The sequence below is a fragment of the Salvelinus alpinus genome, chromosome 2 (assembly GCF_045679555.1).
Source record: "Salvelinus alpinus chromosome 2, SLU_Salpinus.1, whole genome shotgun sequence".
Classification (NCBI taxonomy): Eukaryota; Metazoa; Chordata; class Actinopteri; order Salmoniformes; family Salmonidae; genus Salvelinus; species Salvelinus alpinus.
Genome location: NC_092087.1, coordinates 103749257 through 103774785, shown reverse-complemented (window position 1 = coordinate 103774785; position 25529 = coordinate 103749257). Strand labels below are relative to the sequence as shown.

General features: G+C 43.1%; 1 protein-coding gene across 1 annotated transcript in view; it reads right to left on the bottom strand.

Annotated features, from left to right (window-relative positions):
* LOC139542063 (zinc finger protein 431-like) overlaps window positions 1-25529 on the bottom strand; it is a 27564-nt gene continuing 2035 nt past the window's right edge. Inside the window, exons 2-4 of the mRNA XM_071347067.1 lie at window positions 7012-7526; window positions 2935-3424; window positions 1-822 (exon numbers count right to left, since the gene is read on the bottom strand). Coding sequence (XP_071203168.1) covers window positions 56-822; window positions 2935-3424; window positions 7012-7526 — 1772 coding nt within the window. The 3' untranslated portion in view covers window positions 1-55. The remainder of the gene's footprint in view (window positions 823-2934; window positions 3425-7011; window positions 7527-25529) is intronic.

Sequence of the window (25529 nt, the reverse complement as noted above, 5' to 3'; positions counted from 1 at the left end):
TTTTTATTAGGTTTTTATTGAAGTTGTCATTAACAAAAACACATTCTCACATCACTCAAGAACATAAAGAACATAGCTTCTTCTTTATCTCGTGTTTTTTCAGGCCCCCTGATTGGGTAAAACTCTTTCCACAATGGGAGCATTTGAAAGGCTTCTCTCCAGTGTGCATTCTCTTATGTCTTTTCAGTTTTGCTGATTGGGAAAAACTCTTTCCACAATGGGAGCATTGGTAGGGCATTTCTCCTGTGTGCATTCTCTCATGTCTTTTCAGGCTCACTAGATGGGTAAAACTCTTTCCACAATGTGAGCATTGGAAAGGCTTTTCTCCTGTGTGTGTCCTCTCATGCTCCTTCATGTTTGCAGACGACCTAAAACTCCTTTGACAATGGGAACAGTGATAAGGCTTCTCTCCAGAGTGTACTCTCTCATGCCTTTTCAGGGACCTTAACTGGGTAAAACTCTTGCCACACTGAGAACATTGGTAAGGCTTTTCTCCTGTGTGTGTTCTCTCATGTCTTTTCAGGTTAACTAACACAGTAAAACTCTTTTCACATTGGGAACATTGGTAAGGCTTTTCTCCAGTGTGTATTCTCTCATGCCTTTTCAGGTTAGTTAACACGGTAAAACTCTTTCCACACTGGGAACATTGGAACGGCTTTTCTCCTGTGTGTGTCCTCTCATGCTCTTTTAGATTCCGTAACTTAGTAAAACTCTTTCCACACTGGGAGCAGTGGTGTCGTCTCGCTGGTTTGGACGTCTCTGGGTCTGGTTCCCCTAAAGGACTCTTCCTGCTGTCAGAGTGAGTGTCTGGTCTTGCTCCTGCTAAAGACAAAAAATAGGATTTCATTAACTACTAATCAGAGACCAGAATGAAACCAGCACATGATAAAACGGTCTACCTATGAGGTTTAATCCAGAAATGTATCCTCATTTAAAGAAAAACTTGGTGGCTGCTATAATAATAATAATAATAATGTAGAACTTCGAATCTAATCTGCTTTCATGGAATGTCATGTTCATAGGCTGAACAGAGCTCTAATAGATAATGTCATGGTTACAGGCTGAGCAGAGCTCTATAATAATAGATAATGTCATGATTATAGGCTGAGCAGAGCTCTATAATAATAGATAATGTCATGTTTTTAGGCTGAACAGAGCTCTATAATAATAGATAATGTACTGTTTACAGGCTGAGCAGAGCTCTATAATAATAGATAATGTCATGTTTTATGGCTGAGCAGAGCTCTATAAAAATAGATAATGTAATGGTTACAGGCTGAGCAGAGCTCTATAATAATAGATAATGTCATGTTTTAAGGCTGAGCACTATAATAATAGATAATGTCATGTTTTGGGCTGAGCAGAGCTATATAATAGTAGATAATGTCATGTTTATAGACTGAGCAGAGCTCTATAATAATAGATAATGTCATGTTTATAGGCTGAGCAGAGCTCTATAATAGATAATGTCATGTTTTAGGCTGAGCAGAGCTCTATAATAATAGAAAATGTCAAGGTTACAGGCTGAACAGAGCTCTATAATAATAGATAATGTCATGTTTTTAGGCTGAGCAGAGCTCTATAATAATAGATAATGTTATGTTTATAGGCTGAGCAGAGCTCTATAATAATAGATAATGTCATGTTTATAGGCTGAGCAGAGCTCTATAATAATAGATAATGTCATGTTTATAGGCTGAGCAGAGCTCTATAATAATAGATAATGTCATGTTTGGCTGAGCAGAGCTCTATAATAATAGATAATGCCATGTTTATAGGCTGAGCAGAGCTCTATAATAATAGATAATGTCATGTTTGGCTGAGCAGAGCTCTATAATAATAGATAATGCCATGTTTATAGGCTGAACAGAGCTCTCTAATAGATAATGTCATGTTTTAGGCTGAGCAGAGCTCTGTAATAATAGAAAATGTCAAGGTTACAGGCTGGACAGAGCTCTATAATAATAGATAATGTCATGTTTTTAGGCTGAGCAGAGCTCTATAATAATATAAAATGTCAAGGTTACAGGCTGAACAGAGCTCTATAATAATAGATAATGTCATGTCTTTAGGCTGAGCAGAGCTCTATAATAATAGATAATGTCATGTCTTTAGGCTGAGCAGAGCTCTATAATAGTAGATAATGTCATGTTTTTAGGCTGAGCAGAGCTCTATAATAATAGATAATGTCATGTCTTTAGGCTGAGCAGAGCTCTATAATAGTAGATAATGTCATGTTTATAGGCTGAGCAGAGCTCTATAATAATAGATAATGTCATGTTTTTAGGCTGAGCAGAGCTCTATAATAATAGATAATGTCATGGTTACAGGCTGAGCAGAGCTCTATAATAATAGATAATGTCATGTTTATAGGCTGAGCAGAGCTCTATAATAATAGATAATGTCATGTTTATAGGCTGAGCAGAGCTCTATAATAATAGATAATGTCATGTTTGGCTGAGCAGAGCTCTATAATAATAGATAATGCCATGTTTATAGGCTGAGCAGAGCTCTATAATAATAGATAATGTCATGTTTATAGGCTGAGCAGAGCTCTATAATAATAGATAATGTCATGTTTGGCTGAGCAGAGCTCTATAATAATAGATAATGCCATGTTTATAGGCTGAGCAGAGCTCTATAATAATAGATAATGTCATGTTTACAGGCTGAGCAGAGCTCTATAATAATAGATAATGTCATGTCTTTTGGCTGAGCAGAGCTCTATAATAATAGATGATGAGGACTACAGTATTTTGATCAATGTCATAGGCTGCATTGTTAACGGTCCTCTGTTTGATTGTGTTCCCTATCTGACAGTGTAGCTGTAACCATTTCCACAGTACAGAACAACACATTCAAGTATATAACTTCAGTAAAACAATACTTTAACAGCTGCATAGTCTTTACTTCTGTTTTTGAGACGGTACTCACTGGTGTTAATTATATCTCCGATCTCCTCTTCTTCTTCCTCCTCCTCCTCCTCCTCCCATGTGACAGTAATCTCCCCCTCCTCCTTCACTCCAAAGACGGCATCCTCCTCTTTCACTCTGAAAATATCTTCTTCTTTCACTGTGACAGTCAATTCCTCCTCTTTCACTCTGAAAATATCTTCTTCTTTCACTGTGACAGTCAATTCCTCCTCTTTCACTCTGAAAATATCTTCTTCTTTCACTGTGACAGTCAATTCCTCCTCTTTCACTCCCAAAGCGGCACCGTCTTGTTTCTCTTCCTCCACAGTAACATCCACCTCCTCTTTTACTATGAAAGCTTCTTCCTCTTGTTTAACTGTAACAGCCTCCTCTTCCTCCTCCTCTTTCACGGGGGCTTCTTTCTCCGTCCAGCAGCTCTCCTCTTCTTTAGCAGGTGGGGAGTAGCTTGGTGAGCTCATGGTCGAGGATGTTAGCGAGGTAACGTTAGCTAACTATTATTCATTAGCTTCTAGGCTACTGCTAATTTAACCACCCGTCTAGATGGCTAACAAAAACATAAATATAGAAATTAAGGGTAACTAGATACGACATAAATGTGTTTTAAACTAACTGAAACGTCTAAAACGCTTTAATGTATCGCTTTTATGCAGGCTGCCGAGGTGGTTGAATCAGTAGCCATGTTGTTGAAGAAGCGTCCCGTCCACTAGATTATACGTCACATTAGCGACATCTCATTAAAGGCGCATATCACCATCCGCTAACTGGAGTTGGTTACGCAGTTGATGAAAATGTTTATTTGAATTGTATTCATTAAATAATATTTAAAATAAAGACATACAAAGGAAACTGTGTTGAATGATTAGTTCAGAATTTTCACGAGTGATAATTTAAAATATACTTTAAGGCAATTTCTTATAGATTCATTTTTTTTATAACTCAGATAAAAATAGCAAAGTCATCACATTTTCATACACCTTTAGCTTGATGACCACAAATTAAGCAATTGAAACAACTTAAATTCAAAAGTTCTCAAGGTATATATATATAAACACACACACATATATATATATATTTATATCAAATCCAATTCATTTTGCAAAATCCAAATCATATATCATATCAAATTCATTTGCAAAATCAAATTCAAGAGATTTGAATGTTAGAATCAACAAAATGCAAATTCTATTCAGCTGTTTTTTCATTTTACATTTTTGAAAATAACATTGACAACATTGAAGGGTTTATACTCAAAGTATTGGCTAAAGGTTGCTTCCTAAATTCTAAGACACTTCATGGAACGCCAAATACAGGTTTAGTTCCATACACCTTTTCCATTGATAAGATGAGAGGCTGTTGTTGCTCCTAATTAGTGTTGCGGTGTCAATCTTACCCACAACCCTCAATGCTATTCTCATAGAGATAGATAGAGGACTCTAGTGGCCAAAAGTCTGTTTTAGCATGGGCTATTCCCATAGAGATAGATAGAGGACTCTAGTGGCCAAAAGTCTGTTTTAGCATGGGCTATTCTCATAGAGATAGATAGAGGACTCTAGTGGCCAAAATGTCTGTTTTAGCATGAGCTATTCTTGTAGTCTGTTTTAACATGGGCAGCGCCATTGTCATTGAGGACTTTCACCATTTTGAAGTAGTCAACAGGATGGGACTTCCTATTGGTTAAGGAAGGATCACATGATTCCATCCAGGTCATCAAGAGGGATCAGCCAATGAATTATACTTACTTACTGCCAGTGTACCTGTTCAAACCCTCTAGGGGGCAGTATGTACCCTTTCAGTTTGTTTACCAACTCATAGAAGACGTGGAAGACCAACTAATTCAAAATGGAGATGGACTCAATGGCTCTGCCCATATGCTCTCACAGACGCCTTTATGAGACAGATACAATGATGCCCTGTCTATCTATACGGTACAAAAATATAAATGCAATATGCAACAATTTCAACTATTTTACTTAGTTACAGTTCAGATAAGGAACTCAGTCAGTTGAAATACATTTATTAGGGCCTAATCTATGGGCAGGGGTGCAGCCATGGGTGGGCAGGGGAAGGCATAGGCCCACCCACTGTGGTGCCAGGCCCAGCCAATCAGAATTAGTTTTCCCCCACAAAAGTGCTTTATTACAGACAGAAATACTCCTCAGTTTCATCAGCTGTCCAGGTGGCCGGTCTCAGACAATCCCGCAGGTGACGAAGTTGGATGTGGAGGTCCTGGGCTGGCACATGGTCTGCGGTTGTTTGGCCAGTTGGACGTACTGACAAATTCTCTAAAACAACATTGGAGGCGGCTTATGGTAGAGAAATGAACATTAAATTCTCTGGCAACAGCTCTGGTGGACATTCCTGCAGTCCGCATGCCAATTGCACGCTCCCTCAAAACTTGAGACATCTGTGGCATTGTGTTGTGTTGCAAAACTGCACATGTTAGAGTGGCCCTGTATTGTCCCCAGCACAAGGTGCACCTGTGTAATGATCATGCTGTTTAATCAGCTTCTTGATATGACACACTTGTCAGGTGGATGGATTATCTTGGCAAAGAAAAAATGCTCACTAACAAGGATGTAAACAAAATTTGTGCACAAAATGTGAGAGAAATAAGCTTTTTGTGCGTATGGAACATTCTGGGATCTTTTATTTCTGCTCATGAAACATGGGACCAACACTTTACATGTTGCATTTATATTCTGGTTCAGTACAAGTCTACAGCTATTATAAATGTAAACCAGGTGCCCATCGGTGTTACCATAAAAGCATTTCCATACAGTTTCCATACGCATCTCTAAATAATTCTATATATTTTTCTCTCTAATCATAAATCAACCAAAGAAATTTTCTATACATTTCCATGACAAGTTCTTTTTCACATGGGGAATGTGTGAAACTCACTTTTCAGCCTGAAGTGTCCCCACTAGCGTGGAAGAATTGATAGCTTTACTGTAGTAAGACGCTTTGGGAGAGCGATCATGAGATCATGTGTTCTGTGTTATTAAGGTCAGAGTTTATACTTGTATCACAGTCAAAACAAAATACACTTTTTTTAATGTTAATCTTAAACGTTTGCACAACAAAGAGATGTTGCAGAGGTCCTGGATTACTCAAATCAAATCGTATTTGTCACATGCGCCGAATACAACAGGTGTAAACCTTACAGTGAAATGCTTACTTACAAGCCCAAGGGACCAACCAGACTGCTAATTAACCAATAATCTGATAAATCATATTTTACCAAAGGACACACAGAGTGACAGAGTATTTCGGATATCGAATGTAACAAATGAATGATTGTGTAGTGATGCCTTTCACTATGTTCTGTGTAATGATTTTCAGATACTCCCCAGCAATGATAAATATGAGGTTATTACCATGTTAAATATGGTACCTATGGAACCCCAAGGAAATTACATGAACATTGAAATAGGTTTTATGACTGCACAAAGAAGGTACAGACAGTTTATGGATATAATTATTTATGAACAGAATCTTACTCAATGGCTGCATTTACAGAGAATTCTAAATTTAAAAAAATCCACTAAATTTTGATTATTTTGACCACTTAGATCAGCTCTGAAAAAAAGATCTGATGTGATTGGTCATAAGACCAATTAGCGGAAAATAGATCAGGGCCTTTGTAAAATGCAACCAACCACACCTTCTTTCACACTTGGACTGAAGTGGGAATGACTGACATGAAGCTCGACGAATCAGAGGTCAAGTACACTGACAGTTACCGCCTCCTCTGGAAGAACTATAAAATACTTTTGACTGACATTCATTTGTCTTTCAGAAAACTGTCTACGTCCCAACGGGAACAAGGTCCACGAGCGTTCTTCTATTATCAGTCAGCAAATCAAATCAAATCAAATAATTTATATAGCCTTTCGTACATCAGCTGATATCTCAAAGTGCTGTCCAGAAACCCAGCCTAAAACCCCAAACAGCAAGCAATGCAGGTGTAGAAGCACGGTGGCTAGGGAAAAAAGCAGGCGGTTTTAGGCTGGCGGCAGGCGGCAAATGTGATGAACAGCGTCTAGCATGAACAAAGACATAAATTCTCAGGTCAAAAACATAAGTCGGAACACAGCCTCGCTATTCTCTCATGTGATTTCAGGTCCTCTGACTGGGAAAATGTCTTTCCACAATGAGAACAGTGGTAGGTCTTCTCCTGTGTCTTTGTGTGTTTTAATTCATGCTCTTTCAGGGTACCTAACTGGGTAAATCTCTTTTCACATTGGGAGCATTGGTAGGGCTTTTCTCCTGTGTGTATTCTCTCATGCGTTTTTAGGGCCCCTAACTGGTTAAAACTCTTTCCGCACTGGGAGCATTGGTAGGGCTTCTCACCAGTGTGTGTTCTCTTATGTTCTTTCAGGTGCCCTAGCTGGGTAAATCTCTTTCCACAGTCTGAGCAGTGGTAAGGCTTCACTCCAGAGTGTATTCTCTCATGTATTTTCCGGTCCCATAACCGGGTAAAACTCTTTCCACACTGGGAGCAGTGGTGTGGTCTTGCTGGTTTGGGCGTCTCTGGATCTGGTTCCCCCAAAGGACTCTTCCTGCCATCAGAGTGAGAGTCTGGTCTCTCTTCTGCCAAAGACAGAGTATTTGGTTAAACAGAGACATGAATAAAACCTCCACTTGATCAAACTGTATTCCGATGAGGTTTAATCCCCACTAGGCTTTGGCGGTGTACCACATACAGTGCCTTGCAAAAGTATTCATCCCCCTTGGCGTTTTTTCCTATTTTGTTGCATTACAACCTGTAATTTAAATGGATATTTATTTGGATTTCATGTAATGGACATACACAAAATAGTTCAAATTGGTGAAGTGAAATGAAAAAAAATATTTATTTCAAAAAATTATAAAAAAATCTAAAACGGAAAAGTATTGCGTGCATATATATTCACCCCCTTTGCTATGAAGCCGCTAAATAAGATTTGGTGCAACCAACTACCTTCAGAAGTCACATAATTAGTTAAATAAAGTTCACCTGTGTGCAATCTAAGTGTCACATGATCTCAGTATATATATATATATATATATACCTGTTCTGAAAAGCCCCAGAGTCTACAACACCACTAAGCAAGCGGCACCATGAAGACCAAGGAGCTCTCCAAACAGGTCAGGGACAAAGTTGTGAAGAAGTACAGATCAGGGTTGGGTTATAAAAAAATATCAGAAACTTTGAAAATCCCACGGAGCAGACATTAAATCCATTATTAAAAATGGAATGTATATGGCACCAGAACAAACCTGCCAAGAGAGGGCCGCCCACCAAAACTCACAGACCAGGCAAGGAGGGAATTAATCAGAGAGGCAACAAAGAGGCCAAAGATAACCCTGAAGGAGCTGCAAAGCCTCACAGCGGAGATTGGAATATCTGTCCATAGGACCACTTTAAGCCATACACTCCACAGAGCTGGGCTTTACGGAAGAGTGGGCAGAAAAAAGCCATTGCTTAAAGAAAAAAATAAGCAAACATGTTTGGCATGTGGGAGACGCCTCAAACATATGGAAGAAAGTATTCTGGTCAGATGAGACTAAAATTTAGCTTTTTGGCCATCAAGGAAAACACTATGTCTGGCGCAAACCCAACACCTCTCATCACCCCGAGAACACCACCCCACAGTGAAGCATGGGGGGGAGGTGAATTTTGATTTTGGGGTGGTGAATAGTTATGCACGCTCAAGTTTTTAGCTTTTTTGTCTTATTTCTTGTTTGTTTCACAAGAAAAAATATTTTGCATCTTCAAAGTGGTAGGCATGTTGTGTAAATCAAATGATACAAACCCCCCAAAAATCTATTTTAATTCCAGGTTGTAAGGCAACAAAATGAGAAAAATGCCAAGGGGGGTGAATACTTTCACAAACCACTGTACCAAGAGAGAGAGAGGCAGACAGAGAGAGAGGGAGGGGTTGTCCAGACTGTTTTAACAGAGAGAAAGGGACAGAGAGGGAGAGGTTGTCCAGACTCCATCTGTTTTAACAGAGAGAAAGGGAGAGAGGGAGAGGGGCAGACAGAGAGAAAGGGAGGGAGAGGCAGAGAGAGAGAAAGGGAGAGAGAGGGAGGGGTTGTCTAGATTCAGACTGTTTTAACAGAGCGAAAGGGAGAGAGAGGGAGAGGCAAAAAGAGAGAAAGTGAGAGAGAGAGGCAGACAGAGAGCAAGGGAGAGAGAGGGAGGGGTTGTCTAGATTCAGACTGTTTTAACAGAGAGGAAGGGAGAGAGGGGGAGGGGCAGACAGAGAGAAGAGAGGGAGGGGTTGTCTAGATTCAGACTGCTTTAACAGAGAGAAAGGGAGAGAGAGGGAGAGGTTGTCCAGACTCCATCTGTTTTAACAGAGAGAAAGGGAGAAAGGGGGGGGGGGGGCAGACAGCGAGAAAGAGAGAGGGGAGAGAGAGGGAGAGGCAGACAAAGAGAAATGGAGAGAGAGAGGTTGTCTAGACTAAGACTGTTTAAACAATCTTGTTTTGACAACCAGACAACAGAAAGACTAAGAAAACAGCTATGAGCTGAACATAACAGTCAGTGGAAGGGAGGACAGTAACAGGAGACACTATGAGCTGAACATAACAGTCAGTGGAAGAGAGGACAGTAACAGGAGACACTATGAGCTGAACATAACAGTATGTCAGTGGAAGAGAGGACAGTAACAGGAGACACTATGAGCTGAACATAACAGTCAGTGGAAGAGAGGACAGTAACAGGAGACACTATGAGCTGAACATAACAGTCAGTGGAAGAGAGGACAGTAACAGGAGACACTATGAGCTGAACGTAACAGTCAGTGGTAGAGAGGACAGTAACAGGAGACACTATGAGCTGAACATAACAGTCAGTGGAAGAGAGGACAGTAACAGGAGACACTATGAGCTGAACATAACAGTCAGAGGAAGAGAGGACAGTAACAGGAGACACTATGAGCTGAACATAACAGTCAGAGGAAGAGAGGACAGTAACAGGAGACACTATGAGCTGAACATAACAGTCAGTGGAAGAGAGGACAGTAACAGGAGACACTATGAGCTGAACATAACAGTATGTCAGTGGAAGAGAGGACAGTAACAGGAGACACTATGAGCTGAACATAACAGTATGTCAGTAGAAGAGAGGACAGTAACAGGAGACACTATGAGCTGAACATAACAGTCAGTGGAAGAGAGGACAGTAACAGGAGACACTATGAGCTGAACATAACAGTCAGTGGAAGGGAGGACAGTAACAGGAGACACTATGAGCTGAACATAACAGTATGTCAGTGGAAGAGAGGACAGTAACAGGAGACACTATGAGCTGAACATAACAGTCAGTAGAAGAGAGGACAGTAACAGGAGACACTATGAGCTGAACATAACAGTCAGTGGAAGGGAGGACAGTAACAGGAGACACTATGAGCTGAACATAACAGTCAGTGGAAGGGAGGACAGTAACAGGAGACACTATGAGCTGAACATAACAGTCAGTGGAAGGGAGGACAGTAACAGGAGACACTATGAGCTGAACATAACAGTCAGTAGAAGAGAGGACAGTAACAGGAGACACTATGAGCTGAACATAACAGTCAGTGGAAGAGAGGACAGTAACAGGAGACACTATGAGCTGAACATAACAGTCAGTGGAAGGGAGGACAGTAACAGGAGACACTATGAGCTGAACATAACAGTCAGTGGAAGAGAGGACAGTAACAGGAGACACTATGAGCTGAACATAACAGTCAGTGGAAGAGAGGACAGTAACAGGAGACACTATGAGCTGAACATAACAGTCAGTGGAAGAGAGGACAGTAACAGGAGACACTATGAGCTGAACATAACAGTCAGTGGTAGAGAGGACAGTAAACAGGAGACACTATGAGCTGAACATAACAGTATGTCAGTAGAAGAGAGGACAGTAACAGGAGACACTATGAGCTGAACATAACAGTCAGTGGAAGAGAGGACAGTAACAGGAGACACTATGAGCTGAACATAACAGTCAGTGGAAGGGAGGACAGTAACAGGAGACACTATGAGCTGAACATAACAGTATGTCAGTGGAAGAGAGGACAGTAACAGGAGACACTATGAGCTGAACATAACAGTCAGTGGAAGAGAGGACAGTAACAGGAGACACTATGAGCTGAACATAACAGTATGTCAGTGGAAGGGAGGACAGTAACAGGAGACACTATGAGCTGAACATAACAGTCAGTGGAAGGGAGGACAGTAACAGGAGACACTATGAGCTGAACATAACAGTATGTCAGTAGAAGGGAGGACAGTAACAGGAGACACTATGAGCTGAACATAACAGTCAGTGGAAGGGAGGACAGTAACAGGAGACACTATGACCTGAACATAACAGTATGTCAGTAGAAGGGAGGACAGTAACAGGAGACACTATGAGCTGAACATAACAGTCAGTGGAAGAGAGGACAGTAACAGGAGACACTATGAGCTGAACATAACAGTCAGTGGAAGAGAGGACAGTAACAGGAGACACTATGAGCTGAACATAACAGTATGTCAGTGGAAGGGAGGACAGTAACAGGAGACACTATGAGCTGAACATAACAGTCAGTGGAAGAGAGGACAGTAACAGGAGACACTATGAGCTGAACATAACAGTCAGTGGAAGAGAGGACAGTAACAGGAGACACTATGAGCTGAACATAACAGTCAGTGGAAGAGAGGACAGTAACAGGAGACACTATGAGCTGAACATAACAGTCAGTGGAAGGGAGGACAGTAACAGGAGACACTATGAGCTGAACATAACAGTCAGTGGAAGAGAGGACAGTAACAGGAGACACTATGAGCTGAACATAACAGTCAGTGGAAGAGAGGACAGTAACAGGAGACACTATGAGCTGAACATAACAGTATGTCAGTGGAAGGGAGGACAGTAACAGGAGACACTATGAGCTGAACATAACAGTCAGTGGAAGAGAGGACAGTAACAGGAGACACTATGAGCTGAACATAACAGTATGTCAGTGGAAGGGAGGACAGTAACAGGAGACACTATGAGCTGAACATAACAGTCAGTGGAAGAGAGGACAGTAACAGGAGACACTATGAGCTGAACATAACAGTCAGTGGAAGAGAGGACAGTAACAGGAGACACTATGAGCTGAACATAACAGTCAGTGGAAGAGAGGACAGTAACAGGAGACACTATGAGCTGAACATAACAGTATGTCAGTAGAAGGGAGGACAGTAACAGGAGACACTATGAGCTGAACATAACAGTCAGTGGAAGAGAGGACAGTAACAGGAGACACTATGAGCTGAACATAACAGTATGTCAGTGGAAGGGAGGACAGTAACAGGAGACACTATGAGCTGAACATAACAGTCAGTGGAAGAGAGGACAGTAACAGGAGACACTATGAGCTGAACATAACAGTCAGTGGAAGAGAGGACAGTAACAGGAGACACTATGAGCTGAACATAACAGTCAGTGGAAGAGAGGACAGTAACAGGAGACACTATGAGCTGAACATAACAGTCAGTGGAAGAGAGGACAGTAACAGGAGACACTATGAGCTGAACATAACAGTCAGTGGAAGAGAGGACAGTAACAGGAGACACTATGAGCTGAACATAACAGTCAGTGGTAGAGAGGACAGTAACAGGAGACACTATGAGCTGAACATAACAGTCAGTGGAAGAGAGGACAGTAACAGGAGACACTATGAGCTGAACATAACAGTCAGTGGAAGGGAGGACAGTAACAGGAGACACTATGAGCTGAACATAACAGTCAGTGGAAGAGAGGACAGTAACAGGAGACACTATGAGCTGAACATAACAGTCAGTGGAAGAGAGGACAGTAACAGGAGACACTATGAGCTGAACATAACAGTATGTCAGTGGAAGAGAGGACAGTAACAGGAGACACTATGAGCTGAACATAACAGTCAGTGGAAGAGAGGACAGTAACAGGAGACACTATGAGCTGAACATAACAGTCAGTGGAAGAGAGGACAGTAACAGGAGACACTATGAGCTGAACATAACAGTCAGTGGAAGAGAGGACAGTAACAGGAGACACTATGAGCTGAACATAACAGTCAGTGGAAGAGAGGACAGTAACAGGAGACACTATGAGCTGAACATAACAGTCAGTGGAAGAGAGGACAGTAACAGGAGACACTATGAGCTGAACATAACAGTATGTCAGTGGAAGGGAGGACAGTAACAGGAGACACTATGAGCTGAACATAACAGTCAGTGGAAGAGAGGACAGTAACAGGAGACACTATGAGCTGAACATAACAGTCAGTGGAAGAGAGGACAGTAACAGGAGACACTATGAGCTGAACATAACAGTCAGTGGAAGAGAGGACAGTAACAGGAGACACTATGAGCTGAACATAACAGTCAGTGGAAGAGAGGACAGTAACAGGAGACACTATGAGCTGAACATAACAGTCAGTGGAAGAGAGGACAGTAACAGGAGACACTATGAGCTGAACATAACAGTCAGTGGAAGAGAGGACAGTAACAGGAGACACTATGAGCTGAACATAACAGTCAGTGGAAGAGAGGACAGTAACAGGAGACACTATGAGCTGAACATAACAGTCAGTGGAAGGGAGGACAGTAACAGGAGACACTATGAGCTGAACATAACAGTCAGTGGAAGAGAGGACAGTAACAGGAGACACTATGAGCTGAACATAACAGTCAGTGGAAGGGAGGACAGTAACAGGAGACACTATGAGCTGAACATAACAGTCAGTGGAAGAGAGGACAGTAACAGGAGACACTATGAGCTGAACATAACAGTCAGTGGAAGAGAGGACAGTAACAGGAGACACTATGAGCTGAACATAACAGTCAGTGGAAGAGAGGACAGTAACAGGAGACACTATGAGCTGAACATAACAGTCAGTGGAAGAGAGGACAGTAACAGGAGACACTATGAGCTGAACATAACAGTCAGTGGAAGGGAGGACAGTAACAGGAGACACTATGAGCTGAACATAACAGTCAGTGGAAGAGAGGACAGTAACAGGAGACACTATGAGCTGAACATAACAGTCAGTGGAAGGGAGGACAGTAACAGGAGACACTATGAGCTGAACATAACAGTCAGTGGAAGAGAGGACAGTAACAGGAGACACTATGAGCTGAACATAACAGTCAGTGGAAGAGAGGACAGTAACAGGAGACACTATGAGCTGAACATAACAGTCAGTGGAAGGGAGGACAGTAACAGGAGACACTATGAGCTGAACATAACAGTCAGTGGAAGGGAGGACAGTAACAGGAGACACTATGAGCTGAACATAACAGTCAGTGGAAGAGAGGACAGTAACAGGAGACACTATGAGCTGAACATAACAGTCAGTGGAAGGGAGGACAGTAACAGGAGACACTATGAGCTGAACATAACAGTCAGTGGAAGAGAGGACAGTAACAGGAGACACTATGAGCTGAACATAACAGTCAGTAGAAGAGAGGACAGTAACAGGAGACACTATGAGCTGAACATAACAGTATGTCAGTGGAAGAGAGGACAGTAACAGGAGACACTATGAGCTGAACATAACAGTCAGTAGAAGAGAGGACAGTAACAGGAGACACTATGAGCTGAACATAACAGTATGTCAGTGGAAGAGAGGACAGTAACAGGAGACACTATGAGCTGAACATAACAGTATGTCAGTGGAAGAGAGGACAGTAACAGGAGACACTATGAGCTGAACATAACAGTCAGTAGAAGAGAGGACAGTAACAGGAGACACTATGAGCTGAACATAACAGTATGTCAGTGGAAGAGAGGACAGTAACAGGAGACACTATGAGCTGAACATAACAGTCAGTGGAAGAGAGGACAGTAACAGGAGACACTATGAGCTGAACATAACAGTCAGTGGAAGGGAGGACAGTAACAGGAGACACTATGAGCTGAACATAACAGTATGTCAGTGGAAGAGAGGACAGTAACAGGAGACACTATGAGCTGAACATAACAGTCAGTGGAAGAGAGGACAGTAACAGGAGACACTATGAGCTGAACATAACAGTCAGTGGAAGAGAGGACAGTAACAGGAGACACTATGAGCTGAACATAACAGTCAGTGGAAGAGAGGACAGTAACAGGAGACACTATGAGCTGAACATAACAGTCAGTGGAAGAGAGGACAGTAACAGGAGACACTATGAGCTGAACATAACAGTCAGTGGAAGAGAGGACAGTAACAGGAGACACTATGAGCTGAACATAACAGTCAGTGGAAGAGAGGACAGTAACAGGAGACACTATGAGCTGAACATAACAGTCAGTGGAAGGGAGGACAGTAACAGGAGACACTATGAGCTGAACATAACAGTCAGTGGAAGAGAGGACAGTAACAGGAGACACTATGAGCTGAACATAACAGTCAGTGGAAGGGAGGACAGTAACAGGAGACACTATGAGCTGAACATAACAGTCAGTGGAAGAGAGGACAGTAACAGGAGACACTATGAGCTGAACATAACAGTCAGTGGAAGAGAGGACAGTAACAGGAGACACTATGAGCTGAACATAACAGTCAGTGGAAGGGAGGACAGTAACAGGAGACACTATGAGCTGAACATAACAGTCAGTAGAAGAGAGGACAGTAACAGGAGACACTATGAGCTGAACATAACAGTCAGTGGAAGGGAGGACAGTAACAGGAGACACTATGAGCTGAACATAACAGTCAGTGGAAGGGAGGACAGTAACAGGAGACACTATGAGCTGAACATAACAGTCAGTGGAAGAGAGGACAGTAACAGGAGACACTATGAGCTGAACATAACAGTCAGTGGAAGGGAGGACAGTAACAGGAGACACTATGAGCTGAACATAACAGTCAGTGGAAGAGAGGACAGTAACAGGAGACACTATGAGCTGAACATAACAGTCAGTGGAAGAGAGGACAGTAACAGGAGACACTATGAGCTGAACATAACAGTCAGTGGAAGAGAGGACAGTAACAGGAGACACTATGAGCTGAACATAACAGTCAGTGGAAGAGAGGACAGTAACAGGAGACACTATGAGCTGAACATAACAGTCAGTGGAAGAGAGGACAGTAACAGGAGACACTATGAGCTGAACATAACAGTCAGTGGAAGAGAGGACAGTAACAGGAGACACTATGAGCTGAACATAACAGTCAGTGGAAGAGAGGACAGTAACAGGAGACACTATGAGCTGAACATAACAGTCAGTGGAAGAGAGGACAGTAACAGGAGACACTATGAGCTGAACATAACAGTCAGTGGAAGGGAGGACAGTAACAGGAGACACTATGAGCTGAACATAACAGTCAGTGGAAGAGAGGACAGTAACAGGAGACACTATGAGCTGAACATAACAGTATGTCAGTGGAAGAGAGGACAGTAACAGGAGACACTATGAGCTGAACATAACAGTCAGTGGAAGAGAGGACAGTAACAGGAGACACTATGAGCTGAACATAACAGTCAGTGGAAGAGAGGACAGTAACAGGAGACACTATGAGCTGAACATAACAGTCAGTGGAAGAGAGGACAGTAACAGGAGACACTATGAGCTGAACATAACAGTATGTCAGTGGAAGAGAGGACAGTAACAGGAGACACTATGAGCTGAACATAACAGTCAGTGGAAGAGAGGACAGTAACAGGAGACACTATGAGCTGAACATAACAGTCAGTGGAAGAGAGGACAGTAACAGGAGACACTATGAGCTGAACATAACAGTCAGTGGAAGAGAGGACAGTAACAGGAGACACTATGAGCTGAACATAACAGTCAGTGGAAGGGAGGACAGTAACAGGAGACACTATGAGCTGAACATAACAGTCAGTGGAAGAGAGGACAGTAACAGGAGACACTATGAGCTGAACATAACAGTCAGTGGAAGAGAGGACAGTAACAGGAGACACTATGAGCTGAACATAACAGTCAGTGGAAGAGAGGACAGTAACAGGAGACACTATGAGCTGAACATAACAGTCAGTGGAAGGGAGGACAGTAACAGGAGACACTATGAGCTGAACATAACAGTCAGTGGAAGGGAGGACAGTAACAGGAGACACTATGAGCTGAACATAACAGTCAGTGGAAGAGAGGACAGTAACAGGAGACACTATGAGCTGAACATAACAGTCAGTGGAAGAGAGGACAGTAACAGGAGACACTATGAGCTGAACATAACAGTATGTCAGTGGAAGAGAGGACAGTAACAGGAGACACTATGAGCTGAACATAACAGTCAGTGGAAGGGAGGACAGTAACAGGAGACACTATGAGCTGAACATAACAGTATGTGGAAGAGAGGACAGTAACAGGAGACACTATGAGCTGAACATAACAGTCAGTGGAAGGGAGGACAGTAACAGGAGACACTATGAGCTGAACATAACAGTATGTCAGTGGAAGAGAGGACAGTAACAGGAGACACTATGAGCTGAACATAACAGTCAGTGGAAGAGAGGACAGTAACAGGAGACACTATGAGCTGAACATAACAGTCAGTGGAAGGGAGGACAGTAACAGGAGACACTATGAGCTGAACATAACAGTCAGTAGAAGAGAGGACAGTAACAGGAGACACTATGAGCTGAACATAACAGTCAGTGGAAGGGAGGACAGTAACAGGAGACACTATGAGCTGAACATAACAGTCAGTGGAAGGGAGGACAGTAACAGGAGACACTATGAGCTGAACATAACAGTCAGTGGAAGAGAGGACAGTAACAGGAGACACTATGAGCTGAACATAACAGTCAGTGGAAGGGAGGACAGTAACAGGAGACACTATGAGCTGAACATAACAGTCAGTGGAAGGGAGGACAGTAACAGGAGACACTATGAGCTGAACATAACAGTCAGTGGAAGGGAGGACAGTAACAGGAGACACTATGAGCTGAACATAACAGTCAGTGGAAGAGAGGACAGTAACAGGAGACACTATGAGCTGAACATAACAGTCAGTGGAAGGGAGGACAGTAACAGGAGACACTATGAGCTGAACATAACAGTATGTCAGTGGAAGAGAGGACAGTAACAGGAGACACTATGAGCTGAACATAACAGTCATGTGGAAGAGAGGACAGTAACAGGAGACACTATGAGCTGAACATAACAGTCAGTGGAAGAGAGGACAGTAACAGGAGACACTATGAGCTGAACATAACAGTCAGTGGAAGGGAGGACAGTAACAGGAGACACTATGAGCTGAACATAACAGTCAGTGGAAGAGAGGACAGTAACAGGAGACACTATGAGCTGAACATAACAGTCAGTGGAAGGGAGGACAGTAACAGGAGACACTATGAGCTGAACATAACAGTATGTCAGTGGAAGGGAGGACAGTAACAGGAGACACTATGAGCTGAACATAACAGTCAGTGGAAGAGAGGACAGTAACAGGAGACACTATGAGCTGAACATAACAGTATGTCAGTGGAAGAGAGGACAGTAACAGGAGACACTATGAGCTGAACATAACAGTCAGTGGAAGAGAGGACAGTAACAGGAGACACTATGAGCTGAACATAACAGTCAGTGGAAGAGAGGACAGTAACAGGAGACACTATGAGCTGAACATAACAGTATGTCAGTAGAAGGGAGGACAGTAACAGGAGACACTATGAGCTGAACATAACAGTCAGGGGAAGAGAGGACAGTAACAGGAGACACTATGAGCTGAACATAACAGTCAGTGGAAGAGAGGACAGTAACAGGAGACACTATGAGCTGAACATAACAGTCAGTGGAAGAGAGGACAGTAACAGGAGACACTATGAGCTGAACATAACAGTCAGTGGAAGAGAGGACAGTAACAGGAGACACTATGAGCTGAACATAACAGTCAGTGGAAGGGAGGACAGTAACAGGAGACACTATGAGCTGAACATAACAGTCAGTGGAAGAGAGGACAGTAACAGGAGACACTATGAGCTGAACATAACAGTCAGTGGAAGGGAGGACAGTAACAGGAGACACTATGAGCTGAACATAACAGTCAGTGGAAGAGAGGACAGTAACAGGAGACACTATAAGCTGAACATAACAGTCAGTAGAAGAAAGGACAGTAACAGGAGACACTATGAGCTGAACATAACAGTATGTCAGTGGAAGAGAGGACAGTAACAGGAGACACTATGAGCTGAACATAACAGTATGTCAGTGGAAGAGAGGACAGTAACAGGAGACACTATGAGCTGAACATAACAGTATGTCAGTGGAAGAGAGGACAGTAACAGGAGACACTATGAGCTGAACATAACAGTCAGTGGAAGAGAGGACAGTAACAGGAGACACTATGAGCTGAACATAACAGTCAGTGGAAGAGAGGACAGTAACAGGAGACACTATGAGCTGAACATAACAGTCAGTAGAAGGGAGGACAGTAACAGGAGACACTATGAGCTGAACATAACAGTATGTCAGTGGAAGAGAGGACAGTAACAGGAGACACTATGAGCTGAATATAACAGTCAGTGGAAGAGAGGACAGTAACAGGAGACACTATGAGCTGAACATAACAGTCAGTGGAAGGGAGGACAGTAACAGGAGACACTATGAGCTGAACATAACAGTCAGTGGAAGAGAGGACAGTAACAGGAGACACTATGAGCTGAACATAACAGTATGTCAGTGGAAGAGAGGACAGTAACAGGAGACACTATGAGCTGAACATAACAGTCAGTGGAAGAGAGGACAGTAACAGGAGACACTATGAGCTGAACATAACAGTCAGTGGAAGAGAGGACAGTAACAGGAGACACTATGAGCTGAACATAACAGTCAGTGGAAGAGAGGACAGTAACAGGAGACACTATGAGCTGAACATAACAGTCAGTGGAAGAGAGGACAGTAACAGGAGACACTATGAGCTGAACATAACAGCCAGTGGAAGAGAGGACAGTAACAGGAGACACTATGAGCTGAACATAACAGTCAGTGGAAGGGAGGACAGTAACAGGAGACACTATGAGCTGAACATAACAGTCAGTGGAAGAGAGGACAGTAACAGGAGACACTATGAGCTGAACATAACAGTCAGTGGAAGAGAGGACAGTAACAGGAGACACTATGAGCTGAACATAACAGCCAGTGGAAGAGAGGACAGTAACAGGAGACACTATGAGCTGAACATAACAGTCAGTGGAAGGGAGGACAGTAACAGGAGACACTATGAGCTGAACATAACAGTCAGTGGAAGAGAGGACAGTAACAGGAGACACTATGAGCTGAACATAACAGTCAGTGGAAGGGAGGACAGTAACAGGAGACACTATGAGCTGAACATAACAGTATGTCAGTGGAAGAGAGGACAGTAACAGGAGACACTATGAGCTGAACATAACAGTCAGTAGAAGGGAGGACAGTAACAGGAGACACTATGAGCTGAACATAACAGTATGTCAGTGGAAGAGAGGACAGTAACAGGAGACACTATGAGCTGAACATAACAGTCAGTGGAAGAGAGGACAGTAACAGGAGACACTATGAGCTGAATATAACAGTCAGTGGAAGAGAGGACAGTAACAGGAGACACTATGAGCTGAACATAACAGTCAGTAGAAGGGAGGACAGTAACAGGAGACACTATGAGCTGAACATAACAGTGTCAGTGGAAGAGAGGACAGTAACAGGAGACACTATGAGCTGAATATAACAGTCAGTGGAAGAGAGGACAGTAACAGGAGACACTATGAGCTGAACATAACAGTCAGTGGAAGAGAGGACAGTAACAGGAGACACTATGAGCTGAACATAACAGTCAGTAGAAGAGAGGACAGTAACAGGAGACACTATGAGCTGAACATAACAGTATGTCAGTAGAAGGGAGGACAGTAACAGGAGACACTATGAGCTGAACATAACAGTCAGTGGAAGAGAGGACAGTAACAGGAGACACTATGAGCTGAACATAACAGTCAGTGGAAGGGAGGACAGTAACAGGAGACACTATGAGCTGAACATAACAGTCAGTGGAAGAGAGGACAGTAACAGGAGACACTATGAGCTGAACATAACAGTCAGTAGAAGGGAGGACAGTAACAGGAGACACTATGAGCTGAACATAACAGTATGTCAGTGGAAGAGAGGACAGTAACAGGAGACACTATGAGCTGAACATAACAGTATGTCAGTAGAAGAGAGGACAGTAACAGGAGACACTATGAGCTGAACATAACAGTCAGTAGAAGAGAGGACAGTAACAGGAGACACTATGAGCTGAACATAACAGTATGTCAGTGGAAGAGAGGACAGTAACAGGAGACACTATGAGCTGAACATAACAGTCAGTAGAAGAGAGGACAGTAACAGGAGACACTATGAGCTGAACATAACAGTCAGTAGAAGAGAGGACAGTAACAGGAGACACTATGAGCTGAACATAACAGTATGTCAGTGGAAGAGAGGACAGTAACAGGAGACACTATGAGCTGAACATAACAGTCAGTGGAAGAGAGGACAGTAACAGGAGACACTATGAGCTGAACATAACAGTCAGTGGAAGAGAGGACAGTAACAGGAGACACTATGAGCTGAACATAACAGTCAGTGGAAGAGAGGACAGTAACAGGAGACACTATGAGCTGAACATAACAGTCAGTGGAAGCGAGGACAGTAACAGGAGACACTATGAGCTGAACATAACAGTCAGTGGAAGGGAGGACAGTAACAGGAGACACTATGAGCTGAACATAACAGTCAGTAGAAGAGAGGACAGTAACAGGAGACACTATGAGCTGAACATAACAGTCAGTGGAAGAGAGGACAGTAACAGGAGACACTATGAGCTGAACATAACAGTCAGTGGAAGGGAGGACAGTAACAGGAGACACTATGAGCTGAACATAACAGTCAGTGGAAGAGAGGACAGTAACAGGAGACACTATGAGCTGAACATAACAGTATGTCAGTGGAAGAGAGGACAGTAACAGGAGACACTATGAGCTGAACATAACAGTCAGTGGAAGAGAGGACAGTAACAGGAGACACTATGAGCTGAACATAACAGTATGTCAGTGGAAGGGAGGACAGTAACAGGAGACACTATGAGCTGAACATAACAGTCAGTGGAAGAGAGGACAGTAACAGGAAACACTATGAGCTGAACATAACAGTCAGTGGAAGAGAGGACAGTAACAGGAGACACTATGAGCTGAACATAACAGTCAGTGGAAGGGAGGACAGTAACAGGAGACACTATGAGCTGAACATAACAGTCAGTGGAAGAGAGGACAGTAACAGGAGACACTATGAGCTGAACATAACAGTCAGTGGAAGGGAGGACAGTAACAGGAGACACTATGAGCTGAACATAACAGTATGTCAGTGGAAGGGAGGACAGTAACAGGAGACACTATGAGCTGAACATAACAGTCAGTGGAAGAGAGGACAGTAACAGGAGACACTATGAGCTGAACATAACAGTCAGTGGAAGAGAGGACAGTAACAGGAGACACTATGAGCTGAACATAACAGTCAGTGGAAGAGAGGACAGTAACAGGAGACACTATGAGCTGAACATAACAGTCAGTGGAAGAGAGGACAGTAACAGGAGACACTATGAGCTGAACATAACAGTCAGTGGAAGGGAGGACAGTAACAGGAGACACTATGAGCTGAACATAACAGCCAGTGGAAGAGAGGACAGTAACAGGAGACACTATGAGCTGAACATAACTGTCAGTGGAAGGGAGGACAGTAACAGGAGACACTATGAGCTGAACATAACAGTCAGTGGAAGAGAGGACAGTAACAGGAGACACTATGAGCTGAACATAACAGTCAGTGGAAGAGAGGACAGTAACAGGAGACACTATGAGCTGAACATAACAGTCAGTGGAAGAGAGGACAGTAACAGGAGACACTATGAGCTGAACATAACAGTCAGTGGAAGAGAGGACAGTAACAGGAGACACTATGAGCTGAACATAACAGTCAGTGGAAGGGAGGACAGTAACAGGAGACACTATGAGCTGAACATAACAGTCAGGGGAAGAGAGGACAGTAACAGGAGACACTATGAGCTGAACATAACAGTCAGTGGAAGGGAGGACAGTAACAGGAGACACTATGAGCTGAACATAACAGTCAGTGGAAGAGAGGACAGTAACAGGAGACACTATGAACTGAACATAACAGTCAGTGGAAGGGAGGACAGTAACAGGAGACACTATGAGCTGAACATAACAGTCAGTGGAAGAGAGGACAGTAACAGGAGACACTATGAGCTGAACATAACAGTCAGTGGAAGGGAGGACAGTAACAGGAGACACTATGAGCTGAACATAACAGTCAGTGGAAGAGAGGACAGTAACAGGAGACACTATAAGCTGAACATAACAGTCAGTAGAAGAAAGGACAGTAACAGGAGACACTATGAGCTGAACATAACAGTATGTCAGTGGAAGAGAGGACAGTAACAGGAGACACTATGAGCTGAACATAACAGTCAGTGGAAGAGAGGACAGTAACAGGAGACACTATGAGCTGAACATAACAGTCAGTAGAAGGGAGGACAGTAACAGGAGACACTATGAGCTGAACATAACAGTATGTCAGTGGAAGAGAGGACAGTAACAGGAGACACTATGAGCTGAACATAACAGTCAGTGGAAGAGAGGACAGTAACAGGAGACACTATGAGCTGAACATAACAGTCAGGGGAAGAGAGGACAGTAACAGGAGACACTATGAGCTGAACATAACAGTCAGTGGAAGAGAGGACAGTAACAGGAGACACTATGAGCTGAACATAACAGTCAGGGGAAGAGAGGACAGTAACAGGAGACACTATGAGCTGAACATAACAGTCAGTGGAAGAGAGGACAGTAACAGGAGACACTATGAGCTGAACATAACAGTATGTCAGTGGAAGAGAGGACAGTAACAGGAGACACTATGAGCTGAACATAACAGTCAGTGGAAGAGAGGACAGTAACAGGAGACACTATGAGCTGAACATAACAGTCAGTGGAAGAGAGGACAGTAACAGGAGACACTATGAGCTGAACATAACAGTCAGTGGAAGAGAGGACAGTAACAGGAGACACTATGAGCTGAACATAACAGCCAGTGGAAGGGAGGACAGTAACAGGAGACACTATGAGCTGAACATAACAGTCAGTGGAAGAGAGGACAGTAACAGGAGACACTATGAGCTGAACATAACAGTATGTCAGTGGAAGAGAGGACAGTAACAGGAGACACTATGAGCTGAACATAACAGTCAGTGGAAGAGAGGACAGTAACAGGAGACACTATGAGCTGAACATAACAGTCAGTGGAAGAGAGGACAGTAACAGGAGACACTATGAGCTGAACATAACAGTATGTCAGTGGAAGAGAGGACAGTAACAGGAGACACTATGAGCTGAACATAACAGTCAGTGGAAGGGAGGACAGTAACAGGAGACACTATGAGCTGAACATAACAGTATGTGGAAGAGAGGACAGTAACAGGAGACACTATGAGCTGAACATAACAGTCAGTGGAAGGGAGGACAGTAACAGGAGACACTATGAGCTGAACATAACAGTATGTCAGTGGAAGAGAGGACAGTAACAGGAGACACTATGAGCTGAACATAACAGTCAGTGGAAGAGAGGACAGTAACAGGAGACACTATGAGCTGAACATAACAGTCAGTGGAAGGGAGGACAGTAACAGGAGACACTATGAGCTGAACATAACAGTCAGTAGAAGAGAGGACAGTAACAGGAGACACTATGAGCTGAACATAACAGTCAGTGGAAGAGAGGACAGTAACAGGAGACACTATGAGCTGAACATAACAGTCAGTGGAAGGGAGGACAGTAACAGGAGACACTATGAGCTGAACATAACAGTCAGTGGAAGGGAGGACAGTAACAGGAGACACTATGAGCTGAACATAACAGTATGTCAGTGGAAGAGAGGACAGTAACAGGAGACACTATGAGCTGAACATAACAGTCAGTGGAAGAGAGGACAGTAACAGGAGACACTATGAGCTGAACATAACAGTCAGTGGAAGGGAGGACAGTAACAGGAGACACTATGAGCTGAACATAACAGTCAGTGGAAGGGAGGACAGTAACAGGAGACACTATGAGCTGAACATAACAGTCAGTGGAAGGGAGGACAGTAACAGGAGACACTATGAGCTGAACATAACAGTCAGTGGAAGAGAGGACAGTAACAGGAGACACTATGAGCTGAACATAACAGTCAGTGGAAGGGAGGACAGTAACAGGAGACACTATGAGCTGAACATAACAGTCAGTGGAAGAGAGGACAGTAACAGGAGACACTATGAGCTGAACATAACAGTATGTGGAAGAGAGGACAGTAACAGGAGACACTATGAGCTGAACATAACAGTCAGTGGAAGAGAGGACAGTAACAGGAGACACTATGAGCTGAACATAACAGTCAGTAGAAGAGAGGACAGTAACAGGAGACACTATGAGCTGAACATAACAGCCAGTGGAAGGGAGGACAGTAACAGGAGACACTATGAGCTGAACATAACAGTCAGTGGAAGAGAGGACAGTAACAGGAGACACTATGAGCTGAACATAACAGCCAGTGGAAGGGAGGACAGTAACAGGAGACACTATGAGCTGAACAT